Source organism: Crocodylus siamensis, chromosome 5 (genome assembly GCF_052110815.1).
Source record: "Crocodylus siamensis isolate JL-2025a chromosome 5, ASM5211081v1, whole genome shotgun sequence".
NCBI lineage: Eukaryota > Metazoa > Chordata > Crocodylia > Crocodylidae > Crocodylus > Crocodylus siamensis.
In genome coordinates, this window is record NC_143399.1 from 1,811,301 (window position 1) to 1,829,496 (window position 18,196).

The 18,196-nt window shown below is 52.3% G+C and overlaps 1 protein-coding gene across 6 annotated transcripts in view; it reads left to right on the top strand.

Moving 5' to 3' along the window:
- The window catches only part of RNF220 (ring finger protein 220), a 225,998-nt gene that overhangs the window by 195,955 nt on the left and 11,847 nt on the right, over positions 1-18,196 (top strand). For all 6 annotated transcript variants that reach the window (XM_090048411.1, XM_090048412.1, XM_090048415.1 and 3 more), the window contains 2 exons: positions 1,354-1,432; positions 17,730-17,838. In XM_090048411.1, the coding sequence (XP_089904537.1) occupies positions 1,354-1,432; positions 17,730-17,838 (188 nt within the window). The remainder of the gene's footprint in view (positions 1-1,353; positions 1,433-17,729; positions 17,839-18,196) is intronic.

Here is an 18,196-nt window from a genome sequence, read left to right on the forward strand (position 1 = left end):
TGAAGTCCCTTCCAGCCCTGCTTTCCTATGATGTTTTAGTTGTTATTGCCACCCCACCAACTCACCCTCAGTCTTCTCTTCTCCAAGCTGGGTCATGTAACCTGAACAGACTTTGTCCTGTGTCCGCATAAAGAGAGCACCCAGATAAGTCACTTTAGTTCAAGGGGCAAAGGCTGTCCTGGTAGCAGTCAGACCCAGGCTCAGTCCCAGCTACTGGCTCCTGGTAGGGGCTGATGAAGTGAGATAGCAAACATGTTGCCTGGAAATCTGGCCTCTCTCTGCATCCATTTGGAAGTCCTTCAATTTTTTCAAGCCTATCCAAGGTGTGTCCTGGTTTCTTTAAATGCCACCGGCCCCATAGTAAACCAGTGGGACCGTGAGCACCCCACAAAACAGCTTAGCACTTCTGAGCTGTAGATCCCAAGGGCTTTACAAAGCTGGGCAGAGGAGACCATCATAGCATTGGGATATGAAGAGTCTTGCTCAAGGGCACCTAGGGAGAGAATTGGGAATAAAACCCCAGCACTTGTTCCCCAGGCCTGTGCATGCTGGACTCAGACCATTGCAAGTGGGGCCAGCACACTGAAGCAGGCTTCTCTGTGTAGGTGTGGAAAGGGTGGGGAAGGGTAAGTATGAGGAATCTGCATCCCTTTCCTGGAAGCGATCTGTCCCCCATGAGTCTCTAAAAGGAGTGTAAGATCTCCTGGATATCAGAGATGTTCTGGGAGTTCAGATTTACTCCCATGGCACATACCCCATCAGCAAGTTCTGGTGCCATAGCTGTAGCCAAAGAGGTGCAGGGAAAGCTGGCTGAAAGCTTTGTCAAATTGCTCTCCTGAGGCTGGCTGTGATTTCCAGGAGCCTGTGTATGCCTCCCCATGGGACCCCACAGCCACTCAGCGCTTTCTTGTGCCCTCTGGGGTGTCTCTAGCTAGGCTCTCAGCAGCAGAGGCACTCAGAATCCAGAGTCCCTTTTGCCAGTCATGCCTCGTTTTCCCCCCAGCTTCCCCTGTGGGACTCACTTCTATCCCTGCAGGAAGCCTGTCGTGCACAGCGGCTGCATCAAACCATTATTGAATGAATTCCTGGCTGCCACCGCGAGCAAAAGCCATGTGGATCATTCAAGCATGTGTACAACGAGTGTGGCACTTGTGCCATCTCAGAGCCCTCTGTCCTGGCCGCCAGACAGCAGCGCATCGTGTCAGTCTCTCATTCTCCAGGAACTGACACTATGATCCTGTGATAAAGCAGTGACTCATTGTCCCCCTTTCCCCTCCGCGTGCCTGCACCTGCCTCCCGTTTGCATGGAGCAGATGTTCCTTTTACTAACCAGGCTGTTCCTTCCCTCCACAGAAATGCCCTCGACGAGTAACGGGGAGAGCAGTAAACAGGAGACCATGCAAAAGACCTGTAAGAACAGCGACATTGAAAAGTGAGTGCGTAGCGGGCAGTCCTGCCCTCCTGGGCGTGTTGGGTGACTTCCCAGGACCCTTGCAGGGAGACAGGGGGATATTAACTCATGGACGAATAGTGAAGGACATCTTTTTGCCCTCCTTAATCACAGCAGCAATTACCCCAAAACAAACTCCCTGCATGCTGAACAGCAGCACTGCATCACAGCTGCTCTTAGCTCCCAGCATCACGTGCAGCTGATACAGGAGGCAGGCCTGGGGTGAGGCCACCTCTTTTTTGCACTCCTCATTCACTGGGGAAACAAACTGGCCTTCATGCCTTGGCTCGCAGAAGAGCTGTCTTCAGCACCGGGGAGGTGGGAGGGGGGTGTGTTGTGTGAGCGTGCTGCCAGCTTTGGGATTCCCCTCTCAAAGCCTCCCAGTGTCCCATGCTTCCCTCTCTGTTCAGTTCCTTCAGTGGTATGTGCCTACCCCATGCAGGGAAGGATTCTCAGCTGCCTCAGGACTCCAGCAGCCCTAGTGCCTTTGTTTGAGGGCAGAGCTGAATGCTTGTGTCCCTGTGGCTAGTCAGCATGGGTCTTTGCTTGATGTGTCAAGGTTGCTAATATGCAGCATCCTTAGACCCCCGTATCGCAAAGGATGCAAGTGTATTGTATCCTTGAGCAGATTCAGGAGCTTGGGGTCCAGCTACTGACTTGCTTCGTAGCTTATAGGGCTCTTCATCACTCCTCCTCCACCTTTTTGCTCTCCTTTTGACCTCCATGCAGGCATTGTCACTTGGCCCTGTCCAGAACCAAGCCAAACCCTGCTGTCTGCCCTTGGACGGTGCTGTGCTTGGGCTTCCCTCCCTCCCTCCCACATGTCCATCTAGCCAGGGTTCCCCATCTGCTTTTGGCTCCTATATGAAATCAATCCCCTGTCCTTGTAGAGTCTCTCCATAGATATTTTAATTCCCTTTTTTTTGAGAGCTGATGACTGCCTAAAATAAAAACGTTACCCAAAGATCCAGCAAAGGGTACACCTGTTGCGAGTGAGGCACAAGCGCCAAGACGGTGTTTTAAGTTGAGCTGGAATTTGTGTCCTTGTTCCCAGCCTGCTTGTGATTTGGGCTGAGGAAGACCTGCTTGTGCATAGGCTGCCTGCTGCTTCAGTTTAAAACTCAGTGCTGCCTCCTCAGGGACCCGCCCTGACCTGACTGCAGCAAGCTGAGTCCCCTGTGCATTTTTGGACTCCACCAGCTAATGCACCTTTGGGACTGGCTGGGTGGGAACTGAGGGAACTCCCTCTTTGCATCTCTGTCTTAGCAGCTTTTTTAAAACCTCGCACTTTGCCTATCTCCGGGACAGGCCATTTGCTTTATTTACGCTCTTTTAATGCTTCTTGGTGAACGGGTTCCAGCCAAGGCCTGGGGATCCTGAACCCCAAGAAATCCATGCGATAGGAGCCCCCCTCTCAAGTCATCTCCTTCTGTGTCAGTGGTAGGGATACAGGCACCCGCTTGAATCCCCTCAGCATCACTCTGTTGGGCTCAGCACTCCAGGAGGCCTTGCTCAGCTCCCGGGAAAGCCCGTGGGCCTCCACCCTCCCAAATCCGCTCCTATTGAAAATCTTTAAACAGCACAAGCCAAAAGGATTTGACATTTTCCAGAACACTTGAGCCCAAGTGATAAAATTGACACAGCTTCTTTGATCAGATTATTAAAGCTTTATCTAGTGCCTTCACAAGGGTCCCAATGCACTTTCCGGACAAGACGGACAATAACTCTGCGTCGTGAAATATGCGTGGATGTCCCCTGCCCCATATTATCTCTGCTCCACTTCAACTTCCAGGCTTGCTGGAGCTGCCACGGAGGAGGCAAAACCCATTAGAAATTATAGGTAAAGGCTTCATGTCTTGACTCTTCCAGAGAGAAATTCCTTTCTGTAAAGAATGGGGCGAGCCAAGGCGTTTTATTTAAAGGCCTGTATTTCCATCAGGATCAGAAAGCGATATAGGAATCCTCCACCTGAAACACTACCTTCCCTCCTTTCCTCTGAGATTTGTGTGTGATGAATAGTTTCTGTCCTGCTGGTTAAAGAGCCTGGATGCTCTGTGTGTTTGTCTGTGTAGAGGGGCTCTGTTAAATTAATTGATAACAGGGATCAGACCTAGAAGCCTACAGGAAGGGAGGGGGAAGTTTGCACTGTCTGGCTGCTACCACTGGCTGCTGAGCCATGATATATGGTGACCCAGCCCAACAGGCTAAATTGATTCATCTCCAGTTCCTGTTTCTTAATCTGGAGCTAAATTGGTTTCATTTTTCTTGTTTTGGGTGGCGCTTGCAGCGGGCGTTCAAGAGAATCACTCGGCTCAGTTGTTCATAACTTGAATTTTTGCTTTTAAACGTGGGGGTTTATTGATTGGCTTGTTAAGCTCCTGGTAGTATCTGATTAGCATTTTAAGCAGCATTTCGAAGCACGCGGTTTCTCACCTGCGGCAGCTGTGCTCCCCACTTAGAGCAGCGGGTAATGGAGTTATAGCTGATCCCGCTAATCAGTCTGACTTCTACGCGACTGATGCTCCTTCTCCCCTTCCCAAAAATAAGTCTGGGCAGGGAGAGTATCTTTTTAATTAACTCATACAATACAGCGCACTGTTCTTTCTTTGGCACGCCACTCTTAATATGGTGCGCAAAAGTTCACAGGAGCTGCATCCTCCTCCAAAGGGTCTCCATGCTCAGCGGCTAGCATAGGACATCGGGCAAAGGCCCTGCCAATCTCCCCACCTCTTCGACAGGTCTCTGTTCTCCCACCACCGACTTCACGTTTCCATGTTCTGCATATGAACGTCACGCAGTGCCCGTGTGTGATGCACTTAAGGTAAGAAGCATCAGGCCGGGGGCAAACCCCTAGCTCATCTCTGATGATGGCAGAAGTGGACTACCTATGACCTTTGCCAAAAGGGTGAGAAGCGTTATAGAGGGAGAGCTTCCAACCCTCCCTGGCATCTACTGGCTTGGAGAAGCCCAAAGAAACATCCCCAACCGTTCAGTTCAGCAGCCGCGAATAGCTCCATCACCCGTGAATTTATCCGGTCCCTCCGAACCTTCCTGTGCTGCCTGCCTCTCGTGCTAGAGGGTCATCGTGGGCCTGTCCCGGCCCCATGCATCAGGACCAAACGGCCCTGCCGAGCAGGAAGGGATTAGCAGCATGTGAAACACGCGCCTCCGGCTCGCCCGAGCACGTCGCTTTGCCCCGGCCCCGGAGACCCTAACCGGTCCCCGTCGTGTCTCATCTCCTCCGCCAGCAACAGCATTCAGCCAAGCCCGGCGCTGCCGCGGCATCTCTCCCCCCTTCCCTCCTGCTCTCCAAGTAACCCATCGCCATTTTGAAATCAAGGTTCCCCGGGGTGAAAAGCCAGCATCTTAATTCACAGTGCCAATGTTCAATTTTGCTTTCTGCCACCAAACTAGATTGCAGGCCAGCGCCGGAGTCTGGGTGAGTGGCCCGCTGGGTCACCTCGCATTTGTTTTCTTCAATTTTGTGTTGTCATAAATTCATTCCAGCCCGTTGTGGTTGATCAGTTTATCTCAGTCGGGGCAGAGAGCGCTGCTAGCATGATGTATGACACGAAACATTGTAGCCAGCCTCTCCATGAATCACTCCAGCTGTTCGGTGTCACCGGGAAAGCAAACGGGCCCGGGCGGCTGAGTGTTGACGGTGATGAGCTCAGTGTGGGAAGAGACATGACGTATGAATGTTTATTTAATAATTCTCTAATATTTCCAGCGGAGTGTGGCTGCGCCTCCCGAGGTGGGGGGAGGCGGAAGGGGGAAACTCTAATCTGTTGGGGTGGACCATAAATCAGGCAGACAACATCATTAATCAGGGGTGGAATAAACCTGGGAGGAGGTGGGAACGGAGCTGCCGTCGTCAGCGAGAAGGGGGCCCCCACGCACTCTTCCTCCATAAAACAAACCTCGTCCCCCAGCGGCGCTGGGCGCTCGCAGAACGGCGAGCTGGGGTGCCCAGCTAGCTCTGCGCGCACGCGCGTTGCCTCTGCCGCGGACATCACAATTTAAGCCCGCCAAGCATTAAATCCCTTTATAATTATCTTCTTTATATAACACTTCATGCTCATCATGCTTCGCTGGCCGAGAGGCTTGTTGGGTTAAGAAGAGGGGTTTAGAGAAGAATTGCCATTGTGTTTGTTTTATTTTTGACTTCTCTTCCACCCTTTCCAACCAGCTGCTCTCCCAGCTCCATCTCCAGGCCAGCTCTCCGGATCGGCTGGGATGAAGCTGACGAAGCTGGCGGTGGGGGTCTAGCGGCCGATCTCAGAGACAAGGGGCATGACATACCAGCGCCCCTCTCTGAGGGGCTTCACTCCTGGCCAAACCAAGCAGCCATGGTAGGAGCAGGGGGAAGCAAAGCCAGAGGGTTTTCTTTGGCTAAGAAGGCCAGGACTACACTAATCAGCACGGTGGAAGGGAGCAGGGAGAAGACATCAGGAACTTGCACAGTCAGATAAACCCTCCGTGCCCCTTCTCCACCGAGCTCGAACCACAAGAGGGAACTCCCCTCTTGTCAGCACCAAGGCAGAAAAGGATCTGGGGGTCATCATTGACTCCAAGATGAACATGGGCCAGCAGTGTGGGGACGCAGTCAGGAAGGCCAGCCACACCTTGTCCTGCATCCACAGATGCATCTTGAGCAGGTCCAAGGAGGTGATCCTCCCCCTCCATGCGGCACTGGTCAGGCCGCAGCTGGAGGACTGCGTCCAGGTCTGGGTGCCGCACTTCAGGAGGGATGTGGACACCACGGAGAGGGTCCAGAGGAGGCCACTCGCATGATCAGGGACAGCAGGGCAGGCCCTACGAGGAGAGGGGACGGGACCTGAACCTGTTCAGCCTCCACAAGAGAAGGCTGAGGGGGGATCTTGTGGCCTGTTACAAACTAGTCAGGGGGGATCAGCAGGCACTGGGGGAGTCCCTGTTCCCCCGAGCACTGCCAGGAGTGACCAGGAATAACGGTCACAAGCTGGCAGAGGGTAGGTTTAGGTTAGATATCGGGAGGCGCGACTTCACGGTCAGGGCGGCTAGGGTCTGGAACCAACTTCCAAGAGAAGTGGTGCAGGCTCCTACCCTGGGGGTTTTTAAGAAGAGGTTGGATGAACATCTTGCTGGGGTCGTTTGACCCCAGTACTCTTTCCTGCCGGGGCAGGGGGTCGGACTAGATGATCTGCTCAGGTCCCTTCCAACCCTAGAAACTATGAAACCATCTGCGAGCGAAGCCGGATGCGCTGGAACCCGTGGTCAGCGCGTTGGGTACACCTGAGGCTTGCGTGCGGGTGTTTTCAGGTTCGGGCTCCCCCCTGCCGATGGTATGTAGTGTGTGTATAACATGCACATTGCTCTTCAAGAGGGCCGGTGCTCCTGGTTCAGCTGATGTCCAGAACGGTCTAACCAGGGCCACGGTGGCGAGAGCGTCATTCTGAGTCCCGTGTTGTTTCTGGATGATAGCCGTCCCCTGCAAGTGATTTCTTAAAACCGTTGGGCCAGCCGAGCTCTGTCTAGATCCTGGCATGTTTTGGTACCAACAAGACAGGTTACCGGGGGAGCTCAGAGCTCTCCGTGACTTGGGGGTCTCTTTTACAGCAAGACTCAAGATGCTGTCTGGTCCTCTGCTACTTGAGACCCTTCACCGTCACTTGGCTTAGCAGGGCATAATGTTTTATGAAGGAACATAATATAAGAGATCCTAAAAGTTGTAGCCTGCAAGCTTGGGGTAGTAGCTGTGGTCCATCCATTCCTACCCCCTCAGCCATTGCCTGGCTCTCGGGCTCTTCCTCCTGCCCCCAAGCAGCTCCAGGGAGGCTGTGTATGTGTGTGTGTCAGAGGTGCAATTCAAGCATCTTTTGCCCTTCAAGTCTCTCTTCTCTCTTCTCTCTTTTTCTTTTTCTTTCTTTCTTTTTTTTTTTTTAAGTTCCAGAAATGCTGTTAACTTTAATTTGTGGAGTTGCTTCTCGAGAGTGAAAAATCGATGGGGGGCTATCGCAGTGTGAAATTCGACTGTCACCATTGAGCTATAGAGTTAGCAAGATGTCTTAGAAGGTAAAAAATAAATCGTGGCCCAGCAAGTGCTCAGCTGTGCTATTTCAAAAGGGATATGAGGCTGATGGGCCGTTAGAGGGTATTTCAGTTAGATGGATGATGATTCCCTGTGAAATATTGGAGTTATTCCATAGGTAAGAGAAACTTTAGCTTATAAAGCACAAACAGCTGCCTGCCAGCAGCCTGATTCTGCCCTTGGACGTGGGAACAGCTTGTCGGCAAGAGAGCTGGTTCCTAAAAGCAGCCGCTCTGATGAAGGTTACTTGACCCCACTGTGTTTTTTGTGGTGTGCTGAGGATGTGATTGAGTGTTTTGTCCTAGACTGTAAGCTTTATGGGGCAGGGCTTTTCTTCCTTGTGTATGTGTGTGGGATGGGGGGGGGGTACCTTGCACCTAGGAGCCCTCCAAGCCTGGTATCCCATGAATAATCAAAAATAGTTCTGAACTCCAGGACGATCTATGAATTTGCAGAATGTCTCAAGGCTCATTCAACCCAAGACAGGTGGAAAGCGAAGGAGCAGGTCCCCCGGCCTCCCTGTCACAAGGCATCGCTCTCCAGCCAGGGCCTGCCTCTGAGTCTTTCTAATCCACTGACCTGGCTGTACTTGCCAGGTATATAATTTTCCAAAAGGTTCCCCATAACATGATGCTCCGGTGCCACGTTTATCAACTCCAGGAAATGAGAAGTGTGGGCTATTGGCTTCCTCGATCTCCACACTGCTATTTAATGGTGGCTGCAGCAGTGCTCAGAGGTCGTAGTCAGGAACTCCTTTGCGCCAGGCACTGTACAAACAAAAAGGTAGTGCTAGTCCAGAATGTTTGTCTTAAAACTCTTGGGCTGGTAAATGAAGTATTATTGCAAAGCAAGTGGCTGGGGGAAAGAGCAGGCTGAAGGAGGAAAAGGCATGTTCGCTTCTCTCTCAGCTGCAGCATGTTTTCAGTAACCTGCTTCTTGATGTTAGAAACACACTCAGTCTCCATGTCTCTTCAGTGCCAGGGCCTGAACCTTGCTCCTTTGGCTTCTGACCAGGCCTTCGCTCCCTCTCACTCTCTTTTCTTCTAGGATTGGGTATTTGACCAGTCAAAAATTGTAAAAAATTCCCAGTAGGTCCAAATAATACCCAGAGAAAGCACAATTTTTCACATTTAGAAACGTGGCCAAAACAACCAATTTAAAAATCTTATTTCTTTCAAGAAAATGACAAATCTAGGGGCTTTTTTTGTAAAATAGCTATAATCTTTGATCAGTCAAAAACTATGCAGTCAATCGACCGATTTGTCAACCCTGCTTTTTCCCTTTGTCTCTCACTTGACAGTTTTGAATCTCCTCCCCAAAAGCCACATTACCCACTTTGATGCATGGACATTTGTTCTCCATCCTTTCGAGAGCTGGTTTCTAATTTCCAGCAGTCTCCGTCCTGTCAGCTGCTGGTTTCCTTCGGCAGCTCTGGCCCGGTGCTCAGTGAGGCAGCGTCAATAAAAGCATTCACTTCCTTTAGCGGCTTTGTGCTGCTTTTGTCGGAGGGACTGGTTTAGCGTAAGTGATGCTAATTCCAGGCCTCTGGTTCCCTGCAGAAGGGAGCTATTGAATAACACTCGGTAACTTCAGTGTGAAAGTTCCCGGGCAGGTCACGCGGATTCTAGGAAACTACTTTGCAGATGCATTATCACGATGCCCTTGTGTAACTCCCAATCAATGACCGTTAATGGGAAGTTCTGGAAAGCTTATCAGCTGGAGGCTAAACCCCTTAGCAGGCAGCAGAGGAATTCAAGCACCGCAGTGACAACGTGGAAACTTCCTGTTTACTTCAGCTGCTGGCTTCTGTCCGTGAGAGTCGGAAGAACTTCATTGTGCGGAGAGGGGAGGGGAGGCTCTGCCAAGATCACCTCTCGGCCCCAGGAAACTGCCTGGCTCGCTGAACTGGGGCAAGGAGAAGGCCAGTGAATCTCAACCAGGGTGCCTTTTTGAGATGCTCTCCAGGGTGCTGCGGGGTGCTATGCAATGTTAGCACTATAAGGTGTGCAGACGTGATCAAGATCAACCCAGAAATTTCAACTAGGATTCCAGAGCATTGAAACCCTTCTGCTCTGTAGTCTTCCTGAGTTCTTTGCAATGGAAGAATTGCTCTATTTGTTCCCTATAGTCAAAGAAACAAGTGGAAACTAAGCTAGCATTTTCCAAGGGGTGCCTTGAATCTAATGAGGGGTGCCCCGAGTCTAACATGGGGTGCCTCTGATCTAAAAAAACCAGTAGACAGAGAGCTGCATCCAGTCTGTATCCAGTGGCACATTACAGCCACCCCCTTTCTCCGTGGAGAGGGGTCGCCTGTCTAGACAACAGGTCTCTGCAGCCGTTCTTCCATCTCGAGCCAAATAGGTTCTCCCGGAGAACAAGATGGAGCCACAGTCGGTGTGCCAGCCCCTTGCATGAGGCTGTGCTTCCAGACTCTCTGGGCTTGCCCCCCAGACCCATGGTAGAAACGCTCTTGCATCTAGGAGACACGTGTGAGAGGAGAAAGGACCATCAGCATCACGTAGGAGATGAGCTGTGTGTGGAGCTTGGCCTGGGAAGTTATTTCCTTGCTGCTTCAGCAGGGAACCTCGCTGCGCCACAGCAGCCTTCCCGCGCGAGGCTCTTGTTCTTTGCAGCCAGGGCTGCTTTAGGCAAGCAGTGCGGTGGCATTTATTTTCTCTTTGGAGCAGAGGACTTAGGCTCTAAATCTGAATCAGAACGACTCATGTATTCTTTCTCCCAGCTTTCATGTAGAACTATAATTGCTCAAATGGCATATTTAGGCTTTTGGCACGCGCTCAGCCTTTCACTAGCCTCCTTTTCCAATCATTCCCAGTGGCCAGTGGGTACTACGGCTGCATCTCAACGCACCGACTCAGAGGCTTCTTACGTTCTGAATGAGCAGTCGTGCCATCTGTCTCTGTTTTGATCCGGGCTGGGCCCATGTGTCCCGATGAAACACAGGCCAGGAAAAAAAAAGAGAGAGAGACGAGCCAGCTCCTGAATTTACTCTCTGCCTCTGTAAAGACATTGTCGGGCTCTCTGTTGCCGAGGCAGGGGAGGTGTGAAAGCATAATGAATTCTTCTGTCGTTAAACTCTTGGGGGAATCTTTACTCAGGTCCCAACTAAACACGGCTTACAACGCCTCCCTGCAACGGTAAGCCCCCTCAGTGATATTGCAACAGTGCGTGCAAGTGTAAGAGAAATAATTCCTCTGCGGGGAGAGTAGAGACAACGGTTCGGGTTTGCATCGAGATGAAATTTAGTCAGGAGCAGCATCCAAACTTGGCAAGCAGCTGCCGGCATTAACAACTTGTGCAAGCAAGTATAAAATCGAGGCGCTCGTGCCTCGGAGAGCCACGGCTTCGCCAGCCTGCGCCCTCGCCTCCCACCCCGTTCCGAATTCGCGACTCTGAACACGGAAACCAGAACGTGGAACATTGCATTATTCATCACTTGGCAACCGGGAGCCAGGGCACTTCGCCAAAATAAACCATCCGCTATAATTACAGGTGAAGCAACATTCTTTAATATCTTACAATACAAAAACATACATTAATCAAGGCAAGAGGGCGCTCTCTCTGGGTTTTTTTTTTTCCTTTTTTTTTTTCCTAGAAGACAATAAATTAACATCCGTGCCAATTCCCTCAATGCATGTGACAACCCTTGACTGGATTAGAAGACCTCCTTTATTTTAAAAGAGGGTGGATTAAAGACAGGCCCCCTAAATAAGGTTTTTAATGTAGGTATGGTGAATGCAGTTCCTAAACCGCTGATGTCTTGCCAAAAGCTTCAGAGGCCAGCCTTTGAGCTGGTGCATAGCATTATTGCTTGGTTGACTTCAGGGCTGCTACGTGCCTTTTTACTCCAGCAAGGGATTGGCCCCTTCTGCGTTGGCTTTCCCATCCGGTGAGATGTATTCCTAGCGCAGCCTCCTGCTGCCAACATCTGCCATAAGACCAACCATTTATTGGGTTGGACCCCAGGTCCGTCTTGCCCAGTCTCCTGTGTTACGCAGAGGCTGGAAGAGAGAGTGCCCTAAGGTCTAGGAAGATCTGATGCAGAGGCCGTGCCCCTCCTGTACTCAATAGTGACTGATTCCCCTTTCTTCCAAGCACGTGTCCGATCCCTGATTAAACCATCAGCTTCCACCACATCTGGTGGCAACGAGCTTCACCCTTTAATTTGACGCTGGGTGTAGCACATCTTCCTTGTGTTCGTTTTAAACTTACCATCTACTAGTTTGGGGTTATTGCCCCTAGTTCATTAATGACAGTGGACATCCCTCTGCATCCAAATGCTCTTTGACATGAGAGTATTGCAGTTGTCCCTTTCAAAGACCCCCCTGTAAAACTGGCAGGGTTTCATGCCCTAATTCTGCTGTCCTGTAGGATGGCCCCCCGTGCCGTCTCCCCTGTGAGCCTACCTGGCTGTGATTGCATGACTAGCACTGGAGCTTGCACCTACTGCAGTCGCTGCCAGCAAAAGTGCAAGGCAGGTGATGTTACTCTGGGAACAGAGGACCTTTTTTTTTTAAAACTCCAACATCCTTAATTAGGCTGTTTTTCACTCCTTAGCCTATCTTGCCTGGTAATTTTGATGCTCTGGGTGTAGTGTTAAATATAAGCAAGGTGCAACGTTACATTGCGTCCTGTTGCTCCTTTAGTCTGAGCAAACGCTCCTCCTGCTACGTGTGCACAGCTCTGGTGCCGTGCAGTGCTTTACAGGCTAATAAAGCTCAATCTCTGCGCCAGAGGAGTGCGCGGTAGTTAGGTAAACGGAGAGGCAGGGAAGGAGGGTTGCAGCTATGCGAGACTCCAGTGTCATTGCTTTGCTTGTTGGATCAGGATTATGTTGGATCGCACCCCCAAAACAAGCACTGGGTAGGAGCTTTCCTCCCTGCAGTGCAGGGACCAAGACGATCCTTGTTTCGGATCCATTCTTTGCTCTGCCTCAGTCCTGCTGCAGCCAAGCTTTCCTTCTGGCCATCCGGTATGCATCCCGTGTAAGCCATTAGCAGCTTCACCTGTGCCCTTTGCAAGAGCCAGTGGAACGTGCTTTCTGCCGGGATCATCATCTTCTTTCGTATGGCTTTAGGAGCAAGAGCTGTTGTCACCGTTTTAACTTCAGATTCCCCAACCAGAGCAGTGCCCTGCTGGAAAGCAAGTGCTGGGATCAGGGGAAAAGATTGAAACCAGTGGGAGCCAAGCTTTTTGGCAGATGTGCCATCAATTAAGCCTACACCCCTCCCCCAGGGCGCCACGCCGATCCCCTTCCCCTGCCCAGTCTGCCGCTCTGCTTTCTGCTCCCTGTCCTGTGCTCCCTGCCTGGTCTGCTTCTCCGTTCCCTCCCTTCCTGCTGCATGCCACACTCATAGGCCATGTACCGTGGTTTGGCCACCCCTGTGCCCGTGTGTGTCAGGAGTGCAGCGTATTCTCCTGCCAACCACCACGTTTACAGGCACATGGAAACAAAAATAAATGTATCATGGGGGGTGGGGAAGAGTGGAAGGTCAGGATATCAAGTGTCAAAAGTAGCCCATGAAATTTTACGGGCGGTGCATTTAATCAGCGCTAAACGTTTTTTACAAGGTACATACAAACAGTGGCGCAGTTAAAATTTATGGAATGTTATGTACAGTGCGGCCATTTATGAAGAAGGGAAAATTTATACCCGGTCGAAATAAACAAACCGGAGGGATGTTTTATGGAGAGCACTTGACAGCCGAGCTCCTTGAGCAAAACCCCCCGGAGGCAGGTCCTGGCTGACAGCTTCGAGACGCTTTCCCGTCGCGGAGGCTGTGGAGCTGTGGCACCCTCGGGCTGCGCAGGGGCAGGAAGTTAAATGTAGTAATGCTCTTGTTTTATGGTGTACGAGCGGCCTGGAGCGAGTCCCCGCAGGAGCGCCGCGGCGGCTGAGTACCGCAGGTAGGAAGGTTTTCCGCACAGCTCTGACTCCTTAGCCCGTATTGGCTGGTGGCTTCTCTCCAGAAGGGCACTCGGCTGTCATCTGGGGTGAAGTTGGCTGCTCCAGCATCAGCATTTTTCCCCCCCTCTCTGGTCAAGTATTTTGTTGATAAAGCACAATCTTCGGTCAATTGAGAGATTCCAGAGCTGCGGAATCAGAGATAATTTAATTAACGGAGTTGCTTGTGATTGCCCCCGGGGACTGCGGGTGGCAATCGCTCGATTTAATTTGGAGAAACAAAGATCGCAGGCATGCTAATGCTTGACAAATAACCCGGCTTGGTTGTCTTATGGGGAGGCCAGCTGCCTCCCCCAGGAGACTCTCCCAGCCCATGGAAGGAGCTTACATGGAGATTATTGTCTTCTGGGTGGCTTCTTTGTCTCTCTTTTCCCAGGACTGGAACAGAGAAGGAGTGAGCGGGTTTGGGGTTTATTAAAGAGCCGTGGGGCAGAGAGAAGAGAGAGGCAACAGCTTAGAGCAAGCTGCAGGAAAGGGTTTGCTGATGCTCTTCCTCGCCTTCTGCCCAGTTCCATAAATCTGTCTCCTGGCGTGGAGCCGGCACAGAAACCTCTGCTGCATTACCGTCTGGTTGACCACAAAACCCAGCAAGCAGACAACAAAGGGGGTAACTCAGAGATTCATCCTCAAAGCTGGGCCTTGGTGACTCTTTCCCCGTGCCCGCATCTCCGTGGCTGTCCAGCCGCAAGGCAGCGCCCATAGTTGGGGTTTCTGGGCACGGGAGCCTGCCTCTCGTAACAGAGCAAATCCCCTCCATGGTGCATGTCCGTTCTTGGGGGGAAAGTGGAGAGCGTGTGATGAACATCCACCCCTGGAAGAGGCATCTGGGAGGAGTGTTTACTGGGAGAGAAACCTGCACTGTTAGCACAGGGACGGGTGAAAAGTCAGGCGTTTGGGGTCCAGGCATCCCAGCAGCTCTGCAAGACAGCTGCCCCCGATCTCTGTACTGGCATTAGTGTGTCCTGGCTCTCAGTGCTCGTTACACAGGTCAAGGAACGCTATGGTCCACACCCATACACCCTGGCTCTGACTGGACCTGGCCGAGGTGCCAGAGCAGGACAGCGGAAGAGCTGGGGCTGGCCCCAGAGCCTGGACCCCGTTCCAAGCACCGTCTGCTGCCAGCTCCTGCCCTCCGCACCCAGTGGTGCTCATGATGGTGTCAAAGCATGCAGTGTTGGCCCGTGTCACATGCCGTCTTCCCCAAGCACACGAGTGTGAGCATGCATGGGAGGGAGCTCTGTGCTTGCCCAGCACAGGAAGAGTCCTGTCAAGCGGTGCTTGTGGGATGTGGGAGGGAGTGGGATGAGCTCCGAGACAGGCACATAGGAAGTGACTCTTGTCTTTATTCCCTCTCTGGAGGTTGGTCCAGCTTCCTGCATTGGCTGATGTTTTCCCTATTTCCCTTGACCCTGTTTCCTCCACCTCTTTTGGAAGCCGCAGTGTGGCTGCTTCTTGCTTTTGATATCATCTGGAGTTTTGCACCTCTTGTATCTGCTGCTCTCAAAGACTTTCCCAAAATCTCGCCCATGAGACATGCAGGTGGCCAGAACTGTGCCCATCTCTGCCCAGGAGAGAGGAGTAGAGCCCCATCCCCTAGATCCATCGTCAGGGCTCGTTGAGAGGGCACCTGGCAGGGAGGAATGCAGGCTTTAAAGGCGGCTGCAGCAGCTGAGCAAGGAGAGGTTGCACCGGCTAAAACTCCCTCTCCTGTGAATGCCCCCCAGCCTTGTTAATAAATGTATATTTAACAATGTCTGGAGCGTATGAAGTGATAATAACTAAATCGATACCTCCCGCATTGATTGTGCAGGATCCCTACAGCGTGACGCATGCAGCGGTGCGGTAATTTTCCAGCTAACTAGCACCCTGATCTACAGCCCTCCTATTGATTGGCCATTGTATCAGGCAGGCTCTGAGCATTATTGCTTATGCCTCTATTCAGCCTCCTTTTTCTGATTCATTCGTTTAATACTGGACAGGTGCGATTCTCTCGGAGGCTTTCCGAAAACAGCCGATGGGGTCAGCCGCTCCGACTCCTGTGAACAAGCCATTTGCTATCGCCTCCCATTGCAGCGGCAGAGAGTTTCCCTGGTCATGGCGGGGCAGGGACAGATGCCTTCCCGGCATCCCACCCGAGAGGCTCATCATTCAGGGCGTTAAGAGGAGCCGTGCCTCCCCACAGGCCAATTCAGCTGCTGTTGGCGGTTTGCTCATCAGCTGCTTCTGCTGAGGGGGAACTCGGCTCATTTCAGAGCTCTCTGGTCCCCGTGGATCTCTTCCTGCCCCTCTCTGGATAGCAGAGAGCAGTCACCTCGCTGCCAATGCACCAGGTTTCAGGGCAGCGGCACTCCAGGGGCAAAGGGAGCAAAACTCTTTTCAGTTTCCAGAAGAGATGCCAGGTCCCATCCAGACAGGACCAAGGCTTGACAGCTCCTTTGTGCGATCGCCACCCCCAAGCGCTGTGGGAGCCCCTGGTTCATCCAGCCCCGGTTGCAGCAGCTGTTTGTGCAGAGAGGAGCAGCATCGGCAAGGGGTGGAGGGGGATTGTGTGGCTGTTCCACCTCATGCAGCTCTTCGCTGCAGCGGGGACCCGTACCTGTCTCTGCTGCACACCTGCCAGGCAAGCAGCCGAACACCCGGGCTGGGACATCTCACTGAAATGGGAGGGACCCAGCAAAAACAACTCTCCCTTCTGGTGAATCAGCATTTTCTAGCAAAACCGTTCCTCTAAAAATCCCCAACCAGTGCCAAAGCAGAAAAGGCTCTTAGGGTAAATCCGATATCTTTTATTAGGCCAACTAAAATTTTAGTTGGTCTAATAAAAGATATCGGATTTACCCAAATAACCTTGTCTGCCGATGTCCTTAGACCAATACAGCTACAACCAACACAGCTCAACCAATGCAAAGGATTTTGAACATGCGCTGCCTGCTTGCTGAGGACCAGGCAGGTCATTTCAGCAGGAAGCTCTGCGCCACTTGTTCGTGAAGCTCTGCTGCCCTCAAGGTCTGCATTTGTCCTCTGCCCCCGCCAGAGTCTTTCCAGTGCGTCGCAGAGCTGCTCGCTTTGCTCACCAAACCGAGGGGTTTCATCCTGGCTGCCCTGCCCAGGGGAGAAGCCACAGCAAAGTTCCCATCTGCCTTGAGAAGAGCCAGCACAACAGTCCCCCGTGGCTGGTTTCCAGACTGCTTTGTGCCGTGTCTTACAGCTAAGGGTGGTTACATACGGGGCACGTGTGTGGCCCTTTGACCCAGCCATTATGCGTTCTGGTCCCTTGTATCCACCTTCTGATATGCTGTTTGCTGGTTTCTGTGACCCCTGCATGCAGCTAGGCCTGTGGGACCCTGACCAGGGCTCCTAGCTGTAATGGCGCTCCGTATAACAACTCGAACATTAGCAGGCAGTCGTTCTTCTGACAGTCACATTTGATCTGGGCTTCACCGAAACCACTGTCACCTGCAAACTAAGTCTTTTTCCCCGCCCTACTGTCAGAGTTTCCCCAGAGAGCATCAGGGGAAAAGCCTGCTTGTCTCTGGCCCGAGTCACCATGGCTCAGCCTTCTCCACCGCTCTTCTCCGGCATCCCTGTTTCCCAGCCTGGCTGTCTCCGGGCGCCCCGGATTTTTTGGGGGCCGAATGCCTCTCCTTCAGGCTTGCAGAATGGCTGTCACGCTCATCCCAGTATCCACGTGACGTGCGAGATAACGCTGCCCATCAGATGTGACCCCAGGCACACAGGCAAGTGGGGATAAGCTGTTTTTATCGCTCACTGTGGTGTGCGGTATCTGCAGCTCCTGGTTTCCTCTGTGTTCATGCCTTGCCTGTACGAGAGGAAGGCTCAGAGCTGCATATGCTCATTTGCAGTGGGGAGGGAATTGCACTGACATAGGAAAGCCTTAGGATGATCAGACAGAAGAGGGTGAATGGAGGTGACCGCCCATCCATGCGGACTGTGCCACCCTCTGGCTGCAGGCTGCTCCAGCCAGTATTAACCACCCACCGTCCTTTGCTCACAGGTCCTAGCTGAAGCTTTACAGCCTGGCTTCGGTAGGACTCCTATTTGGCGCGGTGGAAACCAGGCTCCTCCTTCACCCTCACATGCCAAGCTCCTTTCCTCCCAGCCTTCTCCCATCCTCCTCTGCACCCGCCTCGAGGGCCGTAAATTTAACTTCTCCTTTCCCCAAGCCCCGACGGCCCACCCGCCCTGACTCCTGTCATCTTTTGCAGAATTACAGAAGACTCAGCAGTGACAACGTTCGAAGCGTTAAAGGCTCGTGTCCGTGAGTTAGAAAGGCAGCTTTCCCGTGGGGACCGCTATAAATGTCTCATTTGCATGGTGAGTAGCACTCCAGTTGTGGTAATGAATCAGAAAATGTCTTGGTCCCGAGGCCTGGTGTCTGTTGAGGTGGAGAGAATCGTACTCGTCTCCTGGAAGGGGAGCACACCCCTGTGCCTGCCCAAGGCAGAGCCCCTCACCTCCCCTCTGAGTACATGTATGACAAGTTTCTCAGCCCACAGCTTCCCTCTTGCTGCACACATGGTTGCTCAGGTCATTCCCATGCATCCTAGGGGCCATAAGACCTTGGCCTCTCCTCTCAGCCTAGCTGTGCAAGGCTCCCCGATGTCCAGTCTGTGGGCTTGCCCGCCCTTAGGGAGAGCAGCCCCGGTTCGGAGGTAGGACCGTGCCCAAGTGT